This window comes from Cetorhinus maximus, chromosome 6, assembly GCF_964194155.1.
Source record: "Cetorhinus maximus chromosome 6, sCetMax3.hap1.1, whole genome shotgun sequence".
NCBI lineage: Eukaryota > Metazoa > Chordata > Chondrichthyes > Lamniformes > Cetorhinidae > Cetorhinus > Cetorhinus maximus.
Window position 1 is genome coordinate 90,433,511 of NC_135884.1, and position 18,182 is coordinate 90,451,692.

Sequence of the window (18,182 nt, forward strand, 5' to 3'; positions counted from 1 at the left end):
ATTCAGCTCATCGAGCCTGTTCCGCCATGCAATTTGATCATGGCTGATCATATACCTCAATGTCGCTTTCCTGCACTATCCACGTCCCCTGATGTCATTAGTCTCCAGAAATCTATCGATTTCTGTCTTCAACATGCTCAATGGCTGAGCTTCCATAGCCCTCTGGGGTAGGGAATTCCAAAGATTCACCACCCTATGAGTGAAGAAATTCCTCCTCATCTCAGTCTTATACCCCTTATCCTGATTATGTATCCTGGTTGTAGACTCACCAGTTAAGGGAAACATCTTATCTACATCCACCCTGTCACGCCCTGTAAGAATTTTTTAAGTTTCAATGAGGTCACCCCTCATTCTTCAAAACTCTAGGGAATACAGACCCACTTTCTTCAATCTCTCCTCATAAAACAATCCTGCCATTTTAGGGATTAATCTGATGAACATCCGCTACACTCCTTCAATGGCTAGTCTATCCTTCCTTAGATAAGGGAACAAAAATGTGCACAATACTCCAGATGAGGCTTCACCAAAGCTCTATGCAACGACAGCAAGGCATCCTTACTCATGTTTTCAAATCCCCTCGCAATGAAGGCCAACATACCATTTGCCTTCCTTATTGCTTGCTGCGCCTGCATGCTAGCTTTTAGTGAGTTGGCTGGGCAACGGGTTTGTGATGCAGAATGATGCCAACAGTGCGGGTCCAATTCCCGTACTGGCTGAGGTCATCAATGAAACTGTGAAGCCAAACACCAGTTTAAAGTAACTTGGTGTGGTGCAACACTGACGCATTGCGAGCACCCTATCTACTTAGGAGTCACCCTTGACAGATGCCTCACCTTCAAGAACCACATCGAAAAGACAAAGGCAAAAGTGAGCGCACGAAACAACATCCTGAATAAGCTCACTAACACAAAATGGGGAGCAAGCTCGAAAACATTGCGAACCAGTGCACTTGCTCTTTGCTATTCCACTGCCAAATACACCTGCCCTGCATGGGAAAGATCTACTTATGCTAAGAAGATGGGTGCCGTTCTGGATGCAAGCTGCCGACTTATCACAGGTTGTTTAAAACCAACAAACACCAACAGCCTATATATCCTGGCGGGTATTGCTCCCCCTGATATAAGAAGAACGGTAGCCAAGAAAGAGCGACTCCGTCAAACGTCAGATGAGAGGCACATGGTCATACACCTACACCCAGCTGCCTAAAGTCAAGGAAGAGCTTCATGAACAGTGTTGTTCCATTACAATCAACCCCATCTGAAGCCCGCATCGCCTTGTGGAAAGACCGGCTCGCCAGTCTCAAACAACCCCCAGCAATCGAAATTCTACTGGATGAAAGCCTTCCCCCAGGAGCTAATTGCAAGTGGGCAACCTGGAAGTGCCTTATCAGACTTAGGCACGGTGTAGGTCGTTCAAAGATGTCACTAAGCAAATGGGGATATACAACCAGCCCGACAACTTGTGAATGCAGAACTGAGCCACAGACTATGCAACATCTCCTGCAATGCCTATCGCTGGAGGAACCCTGCACTGTTGCAGATCTTGCCGAATTCAACAACAAGGCGCAGTCCAGTGCTGGCTGGGCCATGTATAGACTGTCCATGGACACAATAAGATGATCAATGAAGTCTTCTCAACCTCGCTCCTCACCTGAGGTTTGGCAACCCTCAAGTTAAACTCACCGCCAGTCGTATCTCTGGTCAGAGGGCAGTCTATGGTCCTCTCGGACTACGGCTACTTTCATTCATTTCATTCAGTGACTCATGAACAAGGACACCCAGGTCCCTTTGGACACCAGCACTTCCCAACCTCTCACCATTTAAGAAATACTCAGCCTTTTTTTTCTACCAAAGTGAATAACTTCACACTTACATTATATTCCATCTGCCATGTTCTAGCTCATTCATTTAGCATGTCCAAGTCCTCTTGAAGCCTCCTTGCATCCTCTTCGTCTTATGTTCCACCCAGTTTGGTGTCAAAAATTGGTCCCCACGTGCAAATCATTTACATGGATTGTGAACAGCTGTGGACCTGGCACAGATCCTTACAGTACCCCACTAGTAACAGCATGCCATCTTGAGAAAGATCTGTTTATTCCTACTTTTCTGTTGTTTGTTAACCAATTTTCAAACCATAATAGTACGTTTCCCCCAACCCCATGTGCTCTAATTTTATTTACTAACCTCCTGCGTGGGATCTTATCAAAAGCCTTCCAAAAATCTAAATACACCACATCCACTAATTTTCCTTTATCAATGCTACACGCAACATCCTCCTAAAGCTCCAGCAAGTTGTCAAGCATGATTTCTCTTTCATAAATCCATTTTGACTCTGCCCAACTTTACCATTTTTTTCCAAATGTTCAGTTACCACACCCTTAATAGATTCTAATATTTTCCCTGCTACTGACATCAAACTAACAGGTCTGTAATTCTCCATTCTCTCTCTTCCTCCCTCCTTAAATAGTGGGGTTACATTTGCTACTTTCCAGTTCTCAGGAACCTTTCCAGAATTTAAAGAATTTTGAAAGATAACCAATGTATCCACTATCTCTCTAGCCACCTCCTTCAACCCTCTGGGATGAAGCTGGTATGATCCAGGGATTTATTAACCTTCAATCCAGTTAACTTTTCAAGTACTATCTCTTTATCAATACTAATTTCTTTTTGTTCCTCAGTTTCACAAGTCCCTTGGCTGCCTAGTATTTCTAGGAAATTTTCTTCTTCCATGAAGACAGGCACAAAGTAATTGTTTAGTATATCCGCCATTTCCCTGTTCTCCATTATAAATTCTCCTGACCTCGCCTGTAATGGGCCTACATTTGTCCTAACTAATCTTTTCCTGTTCATGTACCTAAAGAAACTTTTACAGTCCGCCTTTACGTCCCTCGCTAGTTTGCTTTCATATTCTATTTTCCCTTCATCAGTTTCTTGGTCCTCCTTTGCTGAGTTCTAAATTGCTCCTCAGGCTTACTACTTTTTCTGACATCCCTATAAGCCATTTCCTTCGATTTAATGCAATCTTTAACTTACTTTGTTAGCCACGGTTGATTTACCTTTCCCATTTACCTTACACAACAGATGGACTGATAATGAACAGCTCAGAACTATGAAGCACAAAAATCAAGGCTAACACTCCGATGCAATACTGAAGGGGTGTTTTGCTGTCTTTTGGATGAGATGTGAAACCAAGGACCCCTCTGCCCCATGGTGGATGCAAAGTAACCTTGGCACTATTTTAAAGAGCAGCAGGGGAGTTATCTCTGGTGTCTTGGCCATTGATTCCAGCATTTTCCCAACAACTGTTAGCCAGTTACCCTAACAACAATTGTTGGGAAAGTGCTGGAATCTATTATTAAGGAAGTCTTAATATACTTAGAAAAATCTAGTATGATTAGAACAAGTCAACATGGTTTTACTAAAGGGAAATTCTGTTTGAAAAATGTATTGGAGTTCTTTGAGGATGTAACTCTTGGGTAAATAAAGGGGAAGCAGATGTGGCGTACCTGGATTTCCAAAAGGCAAATAGGCAAAGATGCACCCATGGAGCTGGGGGTAATATATTAGTATGGATGGAGGTCAGGGCTTTTTCAAGTTGGCAGGCAGTGAATAGTGGAGTACTGCAATGATCAGTGCTGGGGCCTCAGTTATTTACTATCTATATTAATGATTTAGATAGAGGGTAATGTGTATAAGTTTACTGATGATACCAAACAAGGTGGAAAGGTAAGCTGTGGGGAGGGCACAGAGAGGTTGTAAAGAGATATAGACAGATTAGGTGAGTGGAGTGTAACATAGGGAAGTGCAAAGTTATTCACTTTGGTTGTAAGTATAAAAAGCTGAATTTTTTTTCAAAAAGATGAGAAATTTGCAAGTGTTGGTGTTCAAAGAGACTTGGATGTGCTTATACGAAGGATACAGGTGCAGCAAGCAATTAGCAAGGCAAATGGCACATTGGCTTTTATTGCAAGGGGATTGGAGTACAAGAATAAAGAAGTCTTGGTACAGTTGTACAGGGTTTTGGTGAGGCCGCATCTGGAGTACTGCATGCAGTTTTGGTCTCCACATTGAAGAAAACATATACTTGAATTGGGGAACCTAAAACACAGGGGCAGGGTCGCAGGATAAGGGGCAATCATTTAGGACTGAGAGGAGGAGAAATTTCTTCACTCAACGAGTTGTGAATCTTTGGAATTCTCTACCTCGGAGGGTTGTGGATACTCCACTGTTACATTTAAGGCTGGGGTAGAGATGTTTTTTGGCTTCTCAGGGAATTAAGGGATATGGGAAGCGGGCCGAAAAATGGAATTGGAGCCCAAGATCAGCCATGACCATATTGAATGTTGGAACAGACTCAATGGGGTGTGTGGGCTACTTTTGCTCCTATTTCTTATGTTCAATATTGATCCCTCAATCAACATTAAAAAAGCATTATCTGGTCATTATCAGACTTGCTGTTTGTGGGAGCAAGTTGGCTGCCATCTTTCCTATATTGCAACAATGAGTTCACTTCAAAAATACTCAATTGACTGCATTGAGAAGTCTGGTGGTTGTTAAAGATGCTATAGAAATACAAGTCTTTCTTCAATAGTACCTTCCCACTATGACACCATCAACAGTTGAATGTTTGAATTGAATAGGGTGACAAAGGCAAGTGCAAGAGACACTCACACCACCCAATCTATTTTGCTAAGTTTGTCAGCTCTTACGGGAAATTGTAGTGTCGCCAAATCTTTTAACCTATGAAAACAGATCACTTACAGCAGTAATTCTGCATATAGGCAGTGAATGAAGGGATTTAGGCTAGCAAGTTCTTGAGCATAGGGAGAATTTTTGTACAGCTGTGGAGGGTCGATCTTATTTCTCGCACTTACAGAAGTATGGATGTTCCATTGCTTCCTTAGCTGTAAGTCTCTGCTGATGATCATAGCGAAGTAGTTTGTCCAACAAATCCAAGGCCTCTGGGCTGACCAAGTGCCGATTCTCACTGTGAATGAACTGCTCCCAGCGCTTCCGAGAATGTCTGAGGAATAGTGGGTACTTCATTAAAAAACTGAACATTCCCAGGTAAAGTTAGTGAAAACACTAACAATGAATATATCCCAGGAAAATTAAGACATGTTCATCCCACATACTGAATTCATAAAATGCACCACTCTTGATTAAATCTAGAAAATACATCATACAAACATACAAAATAGGAGAAGTAGGTAATTTGGCCCCTCATGCCTGCTCCTCCATTCAATATCATAGCTGATCTGTTTGCGTATCAAGTTCCACATTCCCATCTTCCGCCGATAACCTTTGATTCCCTTGGCTAACAGAAATCTATCTACCTCTGCCTTAAAAATATTCAATGACACCACCTCCATTGCCTTTTGAGGCAGAGAGTTCCAAAGTCACACAACCCTCAAAAAAAACTTCTCATCTCCGTCCTGTAAGGGTGCCGCCTAGTTCTGGGCTCACCCACAAGAGAAAACATCCTTTCCATGTCCACCTTATCAAGACCATTCAGGATCTTATACACTTTAATCAAGTCACCCCTCACTCTTCTAAACTTTTTTCTAAATTCATTCATGGGATGTGGGCTTTGCTGGCTGGGCCAGCATTTATTGCCCATCCCTAGTTGCCCTTGAGAAGGTGGTGGGGAGCTGCCTTCTTGAACCACTGCCGTCCATGTGGTGCAGGTACACCCACAGTGCTGGTAGGGAGGGAGTTTCAGGATTTTGACCCAGCGACAGTGAAAGAATGCCGACATATCTCCAAGTCAGGATGGTGAGTAACTTGGAGGGGAACTTCCAGGTGGTGGTGTTGTCATCTATTTGCTGCCCTTGTCCTTCTAAATGGTAGTGGTCATGGGTTTGGAAGCTGCTGTCTAAGGAGCCTTGGTGAATTCCTGCAGTGCACCTCGTAGATGGTACACACTGCTGCTACTGTGAGATGGTGGTGAAGGGAGTGAATGTTTGTGGATGTGGTGCCAATCAAGTGGGCTGCTTTGTCCTGGATGGTGTCCAGCTTCTTCAGTGTTGTGGGAGCTGCACTCATCAAGGCAAGTGGGGAGTATTCCATCACACTCCTGACTTGTGCCTTGTGGACAGGCTTTTGGGAGCAGGGAGGTGAGTTACTCGTAGCACAATTCCTAGTCTCTGACCTGCTCTTGTCACCACAGTATTTATATGGCTAGTCAAGTTCAGTTCAGTTTCTGGTCAATGGTAACCCCCCAGGATGTTGATAGTAGGGGTTTCAGTGATGGTAATGCCATTGAACATTGAAGGGGCGATGGTTGGATTCTCTCTTGCTGGAGATGCTCATTGCCCGGCACGAATGTTACTTGCCACTTGTCAGCCCAAACCTTGATTTTGTTCAGGTCTTGCTACATTTGGACCTGGAATGCTTCATTATCTGAGGAGTTGCAAATTGTGCTGAATACTGTGCAATCATCAGCGAACATCCTCACTTCTGACTTTATGATGGAAGGAATGTCATGGATGAAGCAGCTGAAGATGGTTGGGTCGAGGAACTACCCTGAGGAACTCCTGCAGTGATGCCCTGGAGCTGAGATGACTGACCTCCAACAACCACAACCATCTTCCTTTGTGCTAAATATGACTCCAACCAGCAGAGAGTTTTCCTCCTGATTCCCACTGACTCCAGTTTTGCTATGGCTCCTTGATGCCACACTCTGTCAGATGCTGCCTTGATGTCAAGGGCAGTCACTCTCACCTCACCTCGGGCGTTCAGCTCTTTTGTCCATGTTTGAACCAAGGCTGTAATGAGGTCCAGCGGAAACAAGCCCAGCCTGTTCAACCTACCCTTAAAACAGCCCACTCATTCCAGGTATCAATCTAAAAAGCCTCCGACACATTTACATCCTTACTTAAATAAGGCCAAAACTGCACACAGTATTTGAAATACGATCTCACCAATTCCCTGTATAAACTGAAGCATAACATTCCTTACTTTTATGTTCAATTCCTCTCGCAATAAAGGATATCATTCCATTAGCCTTCTTGATTATGTGCTATACCTGCGTACTGACTTTTTGTGATTCATGCATGAGAACATCTAGATCCCTCTGCACCTTGGAATTCTGCAGTCGTTCTCTGTTTAAGTAATACTCTACTTTTTTATTCTTCCGGCCAAAGTGAACTTCACAGATTATACTCCATCTGCCAGATTTTTTGCCCATTCACTCTACTTATCTATATCTGCCTCATTTCTACTCAAAATATATTTATGTTTGCTCTGTCCTTGTGCCAGATCTGAATAGTAAAAATCAATTGAGATGTAATTGCTTCTGGTTGACAAAGTAGTGTGTATCTTGAGGATCACCTAGTTTTTCATAAGTCAACCCTCCACTCCCCCACCAGTTTGCAGAAGCCAGACATGTGGCTGCTAGAGGCTATAAACCATCATCTGGCCAATACGCCATTCAAATTCAGGAATTGTGCCAAAACATTTTAAGCTCTTCTACCCTGTCAACAGTAGAGATGTTTCTGAAATTAACCTTTCAGTGCTTACTCCCTCCCCTTGTAAAAGGATGTGTGCTTAAAAATCAGTTCACAGGGAACAAATCCCTCAGATTAGCAGAAATATTTTTAATAATTAAATTCAATTCTTCTACTCACTGGCCCAGAGTATCATTAAATCGAGGATCCAGTTCAATGTGATATTTCTTGAGGTAGTCAAACAATTCATCAGTTCCTAAAACCTTGGCAATTCGAACAAGCTGGAAGAAAAAAAAATGTGAAAACGTTTTAATATACTGATGTACTCAATGATAACAGGATCAATCCAAACCATCATTTACTTCAGGTTTTCAAATAGGATCAGTTGAGACCATGGCGGCACAGCAGACAAATGTTATATCAACGACAAGATATTTGTACAATGCTCATCGGTAGCTCTAGTGAGAAAATGTGGTTTCTGAAAATAACTGGTAGTAACATTTTTAAGGACTGCATTATCTGACTTGTATACAACTGCCATCAGCCTGAGTTGGTCTCCTTGATACAGAAATCCAAGGATCAGGATGGTCAGTCTTCATCCATTTTGGAAACAATGAAATTTTAGAAATGATTAACTTTACCTAGACAACACAAGCTTCCTCCCTTACTTGGTAGCAGAGAAACAACCACCTTCAAAGGCAGGAACTGCCTGGCAAGACAAACCCTTTGATCCAAAAAATATCTTTTGAACTAAAGAGATGAAGATAGCAGCCTTGCATAATGAAATCTTAAAATCACCTATTAGCAATTATGTCAATGTTGAGGAAGAGACCAGAGATTGCTGCAAACGAGCCACCACATTGACACCAAGAGGTCTAGGCTTCTCCCTTCTTCTCTATCCTCCTTTAAGAGTCTCCATAACCAACAAAGAAAATTCATTTCTGTGAAAAGGCTTAGTTATCCAAGTGTTTCAACATTTTTAAAGGCGATTGTCAGGATGAGGATTTGCAAGTATTTAAATTCCAGCTCTGTATAAGATCAGCAGCTGCATAACGCGAACCTTATCGCAAATCAGTCAATTTGGAGTTAATTTCATAACACAATATTCATAACCCTAACAGGTTAGTAACATTTGGCCCTAAAGAGACAAAGACAAAGAACGCTTGCTCAAATCCTTTGAACAACTATTGTATTTAACATGTAATTTGTTAGACTGAGGAAAATCTAGCAGATTTATTTGCTCAATGTACTCGCAGCTTTTATAGAATGTAAAAAATGCCTTAAATTTCTCAATTGTGAAAATGCCCAGTTTTTTTCTGTTGACCAAGACCTCAAGTATAGTCTCCTCTCACTAGGCCATTAACCAGTTATTGAACTCAGTAATGCTGTGAAGATATCAGATGAGAGATCTGAACTAGAATGAGCCAGTGAATTCTAGATGAACTTGTTGGTTTCCAAGTAACTGAGCCCACTTGGAATAGACGATTTGATACCATAATGCTTCCAAATTATAAAGGCCCGCTGTCAACTCTCAACTCAAGAAGCACTTTGGAACTAGAGGATCATGGAGTTATCAAAGCAAGATCAAATATTCCAGTGTTGGCAAAACTCTCCTGGGCCGGTATGAAGTTTGAAGCAGCTTTGGAAAATATCTGAGAACAACATTCAGGCCCATTTCATTGTAGCTTGGACTTTGCAAGAGTGAAGATAAAAGCGGGTCTCTGCTGACATTGACAGATCAGATAATTAATGTTCAAGAGTACCCTGACAGTGGGATATCATACATGTATCTGTAGTCCATGACACTCCACCACAGTAAAATTGCTTTGTTGGAATCTGGCTTGCACTCAGCTGTACATGAACTAAACTGCGACAAGTAAGCAATCAGATGGGTGCTTTTATTTTAAATGCAGAATAGGGAAGAGAAAGATAAGTACACATTGTCCAATTCAGGCTATAGTTTTCCTTCACCATGAATACTCAGAGGATTGCGCAACTAGAAAAATAACAAGCGATCACTTCTCCTTCAGAAGATAGTGAAGGATCAAGTCTGAAGGGAGATTTATTTTAGAAGTCTTCAATCAAATTTTTGCATTGCCTGCGATTGGGTTTCAATCAAGCTCAGTTTCCAAAACAATATTGTATTTCAGATTGAGGTGCATTCCCTAACTGCTCTAGATAAACGATGCACTGAAACGTCCAGAATCCAGGAAAGCTGTTAGCAGTTTTGCAAAGTTCCACTAAACTGCTCGCTGATCCTAACATGGTTGGTGCTACATCTAATGAAACCTTGCCCACATGTCAAAGAGCCACACATGAGCACCTGAAGAGTGGCATACAGCTCATGAGCCACAGGTTGTCCATCATTGATCTACACCACTGTCCTACAGATCTCTGAAGATCAGGGGTCACTATTTAAAAATAAGGGGTCGCCCATTTAAAACAGAGAGGAGGCAAAATTTTTTCCAACTCAGAGGGTTGCGAGTCTTTGGAACTCTTCCTAAAAAGGTGGTGGAAGCAGAGTCTTTGAATATTTTTAAGGCAGAGGTGGATAGACTCTTGGTAAGCAAGGGGGTGATAGGTTATTGGGGGTAGGTGGGATGCAGATTTCTGGTTAATATCAGATCAGCCATGATCTTATTAAATGGCGGAGCAGGCTCGAGATGCTGAATGGCCTACTCCTGCTCCTTGTTCGTATCACCAGAAACAAAGTATCTGCTAATGCCAAGGTTCAGGGTGTAAGATGGGGTGAGAATGTCAGGGTAAGAAAGAGCCTCATGCTTTCTCCCTGATCATTTAGGCAATAAAATTCACCTCAAAAAACTCATTCTGACAAGTGAACATTACGATCTCGCATCCTAGATAAATCTCTCTAATTTGACATTCTTGTGCTTATTAGATGTGAATCAGACTCAAAGCTGAGGACTAATTCCTGATGACTTGAAGTGCATCAAGAGAAGCACATCACAGAATGAATCAGGCAGGGAATGGACAACTTTGAATGCTAAAGACATGTAACAGAGAAAGTTTAATTTTAGTATCATTGAAATTGCCAGGAAGGAGACATATATGTCTATCTCAGTCAATAGCAGAACATTTTTGCCTAAACTGAGACACAAGTTTTGCAAGTTGGAATTGGCTGATTCTTACTGACAGTGCTGTGAATGAAAAGAAAGTGAAAGCTGAGACTTTAGTGCTAAGGATGACTAATTATTATACAAAGTGCATGCAAGCAACCCTTTATTGGAGTTCTTGGAAGGTAATCATATGAAATAATTACATCTGTGGAAAAAAGTTTGGAATTGCCCTTATGGTGACTTTTAATTACATCAATGAGCTATATTTGGCAGTTACTATTGTGATGTGACCAAGGCTCATGATTCAACTAGATGAGTGATCTACTCTGTAAAACCTAAAGACAGAAAACTCAACATGGCATCTGCTGATGACAGCTCTAATTCATTGTTTTAAACATCAACTGATTTTCAGCCTTCTTCCAGCATTGAACACTGGATCATCAAAACTTTACCTGATCATAGTTGTCATGTCCATGGAAGAAAGGCTCCTTACGGAATATCATGCTGGCCAACATACAGCCCAAACTCCACATGTCCAAGCTGTAATCATACATCTGGAAAAGAAAAAGGGAGAAGCTAAGGGCTCAGAGGTCATTCAAAACACCTGCATCTGAACAGTTACACACGTGCCAAGGATTTAACCTATGTTCCAATTTTAAAAAGACAGTATTTTATCTGCCTCTCTTGCTCTACTTCCTGTATTTGAGGTGGGAAGAGCCAAGAATGGAAGGTTTTAGCCAGCTGAAATAAATGATTATGGGTCAGGGAAGTAAAGGGAAAATGCTGGGATCTATTATTAAACAAGTCTTAACAATGCACTTAGAGCCAACATGGTTTCACGAAAGGGAAATCATGTTTGACAAATTTATTAAGAGTTTTTTGAAGGGTAGACAAAGGGAAGTCAGTCAAAGTAATATACTTGAATTTCCAACCGGTGTTGAAGATGCCACATAAAGATTAATATGGAAGATAAGGTCTTATGGAGTTGGGAGTAATATATTAGTATGGATGGAGGATCGGTTAATGGACAGGAAGCAGTGAGTAGGGAAAAATGGGGCATTTTCAAGTTAGCAGGTTGTAATTATTGGAGTGTCGTAAGAATCAGTGCTGGGGTCTTAACTATTTACAATTTATATTTAATAACTTAGATGAAAAGATCAAGAGTAATGTAGCCAAGTTTGCTGACAATACAAAACCAGATGTGAATATAAGCTGAGAGGAGGACACAGAGGCTGCAATGAAATATAAACAAGTTAAGTGTGTGGACAACAAAGTGGCATATGGAGCATAATGTGGGAGGATGTTATTCACTTTGGCAATAAAATTAGAAGAGCAGAATATTTTATAAAAGGCATGAAACTTGTAAATGTTAACATTCAGGAAACTTGTGTGTAGTCATACAAGGAACATAATGTTAGCATGCAGGCATAGCAAGCAATTAGGAAGGCAAATGGCATGTTGACCTTTATTGCAAGGAGATTGGGGTATAAGATCAAGAAAGTCTTGCTATAATTGTATAGAGTTTTGGCAAGGCCACATCTGGAGTACTATTTGCAGTTTCAGTCTCCATATTCTAAAGGTAGGTATACTTGTTTTGGACACAGTACTTTAGACTGGTCCCTGGGATGAGAGGGCTGTTCTATGATGAGAAGCTGAGTAAACTAGGTCTGTACTCTGGGGTTTAGAAGAATGAGAGGTGATCTCATTGAAACATACAAGGTTCTGAAGAGTAAACTGGAGGCTGTTTCCCCTGGCTGAGAAATCTAGAAAACAAAGGCCCAGTCTTAGGATAAGGGGACAATCATTTAGGGCTGAGATGAGGAGAAATTTCTTCAGTCAGAAGGTTGTGAATCTCTGGAATTCCCAACCCCAGAGGGTTGTGAATGTGCCATCATGGAGTATAATCAAGGCTGAGATCAACAGATCTTTAATCTCAGAGAATCAAGGGATGTGGGGAACGGCAGGCAAGTGAGGCAGAGGATCATCCATGATTATATTGAAAGGTGGAACAAGCTGGAAGGGCCTTATGGCCTACTCCTATCTCTTATGTTCTGTTTTCATGGAGAACAAGGGTAACATACATTGAGGAGAATTAAGACGAAAAAGGGAGAACCTCGGTGTAGAAAATTATACACTGCCTGCAGCCATTACCCCTTCCCACATCCTGCACCCCTTCAATAGGACATTCTGATCTCTGTACAGTGTAAGCCAGTGTAAATCCTGCATTTTGCTTATACCTGATAGTCAACCAGCAGCTCAGGACCTTTGAAGTACCTGGACGCCACTCTAACATTGTATTCCTGCTCAGGATGGTAAAACTCAGCCAGTCCCCAGTCAATCAACCGAAGCTGTAAAACAAATAGGTGGTCAAATAACAGCTGGGATATTGACACAACATGTAATGCCATAGCTCAACTTTTAATGCAGCGTATTTTCCCCAATAGCAGTCTTCACAAGAAATATGGAGACAAATATAGTCAGATTTAGTCAGATCTGACACTAAAAACGACAAAAACAACCTAAAACAGATACTAGATGGAGCTAACAGAAAAGCAGAACACTGCAGATGCTGGAAATCTGAAAGAAAAACAGAATGCTGGAAACACTCAGGTCAGGCAGCATCCGTGGAGAGAGAAACAGAGTGATCATCTGATGAAAGGTCATCATCCTGAAACATTAACTAGAGCTAATGTGCTTTAAAATGATATTCACACACGCACAGTATAAGGGGGCATTGGCGGAACTCAGCATCAAGGAGAAAGCCGCAAATTGATCTCTCGCTCCAATCAGTTTCCAATGTGAGTTTCATAGGGTGGAGTACACAATATATCCCTGGGAAGGGTAATAAGTAGGGCAGACAACTCGCTCCTGTGTGCCTCTTTATGGCAATGGAACAGGTTCAGCAGCAAGTTCCAAAGAAAAAACACGGCCAAATATGAAGACAACTGGATGTACCCTTCAACAGAAAGCGAGTACTCAGAGAGCTGGGGAGCTGAATTCAAATGGCCTGCAGCAACTGAGTTACTCGACTTGTCACATACACCCCATTTGTGTCAGTCACCTGATTAGCTACAGGAGCTCCTCTCAGCCCCAGGACTGAAAACAGCAGCCTCCTCTGAGCTCAGTTAAATTTTATTTCACCTTAATGGATAAGATCTTATCAGAAGCTCAATACAACCTTTAAGTGGGAGCCTGGTGCTACAACACTTTGGAGAAAAAGAGTCAGAGCACATCGCAGTTAACGCCAAGCATCTATCATTCTGCTGCTCCCTATAACTCCACCGCCAATCCCCCAACCCAATCCCTCGAAACAGTTAGACCTGCAGTCAGCTCCGTACCTTTCTCTGGGCATGGTCGATCATCACATTATGTGGTTTCACGTCCCTGTGCATGATGCCCATACTATGGCAGTAATCCAAGGCCTGTGGGAATAAGAGTATTGAGCAATTGTTTTTTTTTTTTTGCATGTTTTCCTACCTTTATTCCACAATCTATTTTTCTCCCCTCACTCTGCAACCACAAGGCAATGCGAGAAACATGCTCCATGCCTTCAGCAGTTCGAAACACAGCAACCTGGTGGATGATGTCAGAACATCCCTCCTTCTCTTGGAGGAACTGGCTTCCAAATTACCACAATAACTTAGATAAGGAAGTTCTGCATGGGTATCTTGTTCTGGAGAGTGCTGCAATCTGTCACTGTATCCCTCTTTTTCCCTTGAGGTTACATCAAAATGGGCTACTTGGCTTTAATCCAACAGAGCCAAGCAGAATTAACCTCCTTCCAGTTTATTGTTGCTTTGATCAAGTGAAAAAAAAGGGGTGGTCCCCAAAGCACTCAACTTTTTTTTGTCAGATATGAAAACCAATGCACTTGCTTGCAAAAGTATGGGAAGAATCACTAAAGCACCACTTTCTGACTATGGCAGAGGACAGGGAAGCGGGTCATAGTCACTACGGCACAGAAGGCAGCCATGTGGACCAGAGTCCATGGCGGTTCTCTGCAGAGAAATCCCAACAGTCTCATCCCGCTGCACTATCCCCAGTCCACGAGATGAAGCACAAATTGCTTTATCCAGAAGTGAGGGATCTCCCACTAATTGAATGTCAATCACTAGTTGGACACCAAGTGATGCAAACATTGGTGTAGGAGAAACCTGGTGCATACACCAATCCCTCTGTGTGGTGGTGGTGGGAAGGGCACTATTATACCAGGAATAACCTAAAAAGGAACAAAAGCAGAAAGAAGCTAAAAATCTATTACTGCTCAGTGAACACCATTCAAATAATTATCTAGTAGAATTTCCAGTTGCTAACTCACCTTCAAGATTTCATACATGTAGAACCGGATGTCATAATCTGTCAAGATCTGATACAGTTGCTAGACAAAGGGAGAGAAAACAGGGGGAAAGTGATGGTGGGTAGGGAAGGGGAGGGAAGAAAATTTAGCGTGAGTGAGTAAAAATGTTGCACGTGTGTCTGGACCAAACAGTAATTTCAGTGAAATACAACAACCGCGCTGATTAGATCCACACGCACCTGCGAGCTCACCTTGAAGTCAGTGTTGTCAATGTGCTCGAAAACAAGAGCTGGAGTCCTTGACTGTGGAAAGAATAGGATCATTACATGAGATACAGCACAAAGCCAACATGTTAGAAACTCCTTAGGAAACTCAATTTCATCAACCACAAATGATCAACATGAAATGCTGCAGTCAAGAGACATCTTGTAACTGTAGCTAATGTGAATCATTGCAGGGCAGAGGTTAAAAATGCATTTGCACAGTAGATGTCACCTCTTTTTGACTGCACGAAGCTTTTTCCTTAAGACATTGTTTCCCTTTCCCTTTTTGATGGATTGCATAATAAATCATCTCAGCCAGGAGGTGGTGTACCAAACCTACTTCCAGGCTTCTGTCAATACTATTTTCAAACCCACTGCCAGATGGTGACAATAGCAGCCCAAGATAACTCTTCTCCTCTCTTGCAGAGAAGCATTGATGACTGCTTAATAGTGTCATTTTTCACATGCCCATCCCTTGAATCAGAATGACCCAGATGATGTTTTTTTTAGGCATTATGCACTCATTGCACATACAAAATATGGTTATTGATACTCTGGAACAGAATGGAAGATTCAGGAGAGAAGACAGAAATCACAGATTATGGGGATAAAAAGCAGAGAAATACACCAGAGACAGTGCTGAGAGTTTGTTCAGTGGTCTATGAAACATGAACCATGGTTACATCCCACTATGATCCTGCAGACCAAAAGTGTTGTGCCCAAGTTGTAGTCCATAGGCTACTTTGACCTGGGCCACAAAAGCTTAGCCAGTTCATTTCCTTTTTCCTCATATGGAGGGAGAGTATGGATGAAGACAAGAGGTGGGACAGGAGGGGAAAACACAATGCAAGTTGTGCATGTATAGGTATTTAGTTTATTGTATACATGCATGCAAGTTGCACTTTTGGGGCCTGCCTTCTTTAAGGGAGCTCAGCTCTCTGCAGAATCATATGCAGCTCCTTTTTTCTCCAGTCACACAGTTTGCCAGTCAATGGAGCAGACCTGTTCTGAATCACTGCAAATGCCGAATAACTACCAGGTAAGAGCCATATAAAAATGGCCTGGGGACAGTGGGGGCATCTATCAGAGGAATGTGGCTTGTGCAATGAGTGTTCCAATCTTGTGGTGCACTCTGTCCTCTGCACAACACTTCCCTGAAAACCTGGCAGAGATCATGAACAATGTGTGATAAAATCATTACTCCCAAAACATCATTACAGGAGATGGGGTGAAGAGATTGGTCCCAGGATCAGTGCATAATAGATGTGGGGATGGGTCAGTGAGGTGTGGGTGTAGGTAGGGCTGGTTGGATGGAGTTCCCAATTAAAAATCAGGTTAAGTTATGATGTCTTATTTGAAGTGGCTTCACTTAGTGAATTACTTTGAGAGATATCTTTATGCAGCCAAAGTTGCAGCCATTTTACACAGCAAGATCCCACAAACAGCAATGAGATCATTAGACAATCTGCTTTTAACGATGTAATTTGAAAGAGGACTCTATGAGGAAAACAACTCCTTAATCATTTATCTTGAGATCTTTAATGCCTATTTGAACTAATTTGGGGCCTCAACTTAACATCTCTCAAAGGACAATATAACACGCTCTCAGTATTGCATTGGAGGGTCAGCCTAGATTGTGCTCAAGTGTTGGCATGGTGTTCCAACTCAGAGGAAACTCTTTCAAGTTACCAACAGTCACAGATTGCAACTTCTTTCGAGTACAATCACAGTTCTTGGTTTTCCAGGATTGGGACATGAACCCACAACCCTCTGATTCAAAGGCGAGGGTGCTATGAACTGAGCCACAGCTGACACCTCCCTCCAACTCAGAGGAAGTTGCACTGCCAAATGAACCAAGCTGACCAAACTAAGCATGCAACTCTTCAAAATTGGATCTGAGAGTCTGAAATTGATCTAGAACAAGTCAGACAATTACTCACCACAGGGTCCTTTACCACATCTAGCAGCTTGATGATGTTGGGGCCCCCACGGAGATTCTCTAATATTTTGATTTCCCGCTTTATTTTCTTCTTTTTCACAGGCTGCAAAATTAATAAAATATACTTTTAAAAGCTAATTTACTGAACGAGTAATGGGTGGGCTTACCCAGGGCAGGATGCTACTCAGAGGATTCGACTGACATCTTCGCACACAGATACAATCTATACGCTAGCTTACTTTTTTGTACCTTGCTTAGTGATTAAATGAGCAAGGTTGACACATTCCTCACGTCTATTTCTCTAGCCCTGCTACCATACCTCATTGCATAAACTTAGGGGTAGAAAGATGATCTGCAACCAGGCACATACCAGCATTGCTATTTAATTAGCTGTCATGCGTTACAGCAGAGTTGCCTGGCATGACTTACCCTTCTGCTCCAGTGAAGTTACAAGTCTGGCATGCTACCTGCTCAAAGAGGCCTTCATAAGTTTCAAAAAAAACTTTGAAAAGCTGCAAACCACAGTGCAGCATTAACATAAGATCACTGCTCTACTGAAATAAAAGCAATTTCTTCACACAATTGAATTGAATTATTTGTTCAACAGCTTGGTGACCATCTAGCTCAAATGTGTTCAATCAAAATTAATCATTGCGCATTAGTGATTAAACGGGCAATAAGGATGAAGTGAGGAATGTGCAAAACTTTAAAAAACCTCTCATTTAATCTCTGAACAAGCAACAAAAAGTCAGTTATGTTATGTCAGTGAAAAATTGCTAACAATCCTCAAAAGTAGCATAGGAACGCTATAACATAGTTATAAATGCTAACATTCCATTAGCCTTTTCATTATGTTTTGTACCCATGTACTACATTTTACTAACATGTACATGGACCCCCAAATCCTTTTAGATTTCCACTGTTCCTATAATTTAAAATATACACAAATCATTCCTTTTTTTGGTCCAAAATGGACAACTTCACGCTTACCTGTGTTAAAATCCATCTGTCACAGTTTTGCCAATCACTTAATCTATCAATGTATCTTTGTAATTTTATGCTTCCCATCTACACCACAACACTTACTATATCACCAATTGTGGTATCAATAAACTGGATATATGGCTCTCTATTGCATTATCTAAGTTGAAGCCCCAGT

At 41.7% G+C, this 18,182-nt stretch overlaps 1 protein-coding gene across 3 annotated transcripts in view; it reads right to left on the minus strand.

Moving 5' to 3' along the window:
* Positions 1–18,182, minus strand: part of csnk2a2b (casein kinase 2, alpha prime polypeptide b) — a 65,148-nt gene that overhangs the window by 1,772 nt on the left and 45,194 nt on the right. Inside the window, exons 3-10 of one of the 3 annotated variants that reach the window (XM_078544027.1) lie at positions 17,025–17,126; positions 15,073–15,123; positions 14,843–14,890; positions 13,863–13,946; positions 12,762–12,872; positions 10,977–11,078; positions 7,628–7,728; positions 4,874–5,022 (exon numbers count right to left, since the gene is read on the minus strand). In XM_078544027.1, coding sequence (XP_078400153.1) covers positions 4,874–5,022; positions 7,628–7,728; positions 10,977–11,078; positions 12,762–12,872; positions 13,863–13,946; positions 14,843–14,890; positions 15,073–15,123; positions 17,025–17,126 — 748 coding nt within the window. Of the gene's footprint in view, positions 1–4,873; positions 5,023–7,627; positions 7,729–10,976; positions 11,079–12,761; positions 12,873–13,862; positions 13,947–14,842; positions 14,903–15,060; positions 15,124–17,024; positions 17,127–18,182 lie in introns of all 3 variants that reach the window. The other 2 variants (XM_078544025.1, XM_078544026.1) reach the window with 2 other exon arrangements.